Source organism: Pterocles gutturalis, unplaced genomic scaffold (assembly GCF_000699245.1).
Source record: "Pterocles gutturalis isolate BGI_N339 unplaced genomic scaffold, ASM69924v1 scaffold35372, whole genome shotgun sequence".
NCBI lineage: Eukaryota > Metazoa > Chordata > Aves > Pterocliformes > Pteroclidae > Pterocles > Pterocles gutturalis.
The window spans coordinates 1-1,067 of record NW_010116629.1 but is presented as its reverse complement, the minus strand read 5'-3'; the positions used below and the strand labels follow the sequence as shown (position 1 = coordinate 1,067).

General features: G+C 59.5%; 1 protein-coding gene across 1 annotated transcript; it reads right to left on the bottom strand.

The window, feature by feature from the left end:
* Positions 1-9: 9 nt before the first annotated feature.
* On the bottom strand, positions 10-1,056 carry LOC104463305 (nuclear receptor subfamily 0 group B member 2-like; the record flags this gene model as incomplete). The annotated part of the gene is given in 2 exon segments (XM_010075572.1): positions 10-308; positions 636-1,056. Coding segments are annotated over 2 exon segments (720 nt in total), but the record flags the coding sequence as incomplete, so codon positions are not given.
* Positions 1,057-1,067: the final 11 nt, after the last annotated feature.

Genomic DNA, 1,067 nt, shown 5'->3' with positions numbered 1-1,067 from the left:
CCGGCCAGTGGTTTCGTACAGCATTTCCGCCAGGAGCTCCACGATATCCGCGTTGCCGATGACAGGTCGGAAGAAGAGATCCGTGATGAGGGCGGGAGGGATTGATTTCAAGGTGGAGGCAATCAGCAAAATGCGGGCAAAGCGACCCTGGTCCTCGGGGTGCAGGGGCTGCAGGACCTCCTGGAGCACTCTCTGGGCTTCCCGCTGGAGGCTCTCGATGTACAGGGAGGCCTTCAGCCCGGGGACATCTGCCAAGGGAGAGGAGGAAAAGCTGGTGATGAGGGAGGCTGGAAAACAGCCCCAGGTTTCTCCCATTCCCACCCTTCCCCATTTCTCGGAACGGATCCCTGAGGCTGCGCTGAGACGTATGCAGCAAGAGACGTGGCTCTTTCAGGGATGCTGTTTTGAGGGAGCAAAAGTCGTTAATTGGGCAAACCCAGCTTTATAAGTCAAATCCCAGGGTTCTTTACTGTCTGCAGGGCAAGTCAAGGTCTCTGGCTTTTGCCGCTACATTTGACATCCCTCCTCCCCGCTTCCCGCTGCATTTGGCATTGCTGGGTGTTAAGGAGAAGATAACCAGCCCTCCCCACCTCCCAGCCCAGAGCTGCGCGTTCAGATGCGACTGTCTGCAGGACCGGCAGCCAGCGTGGGCTGCGTCCGCTCGGGCTCCTGCCATTTGCTTTGGCCATCGAGGAGGATCTTCTTGAGCATGCTGGGGGCCGGGGTCTCCATCACCTCGAAGGTCACCATCTCCTGGACCAGCCCCAGGAGGAAGAGGGGAACCCAGCAGCTGTCCAGCAGCAGGAGTTGATCCTCTCGCGGCAGGAGGTGGAAGGAAGGAAGGTTTTTCATGAAGTTGACAGTTTTTACCAGCACGTTGGAGGCTGCCTGGCAGGTGGTATGGGGCGTGCGGAAGCAGACGGTCCGGCGCTTTTTTTAGCGTTGGTGGGTCGGACTGTGGCTGCCCCGGCTGTGGCTGAGGTTCTGGCTGAGGAGGGTGTAGAGGATGGCGGTGCGCTTGTCCTCGCTGTGGCACTGGCACCTCTCGCAGTCCATGGCCATGCCGC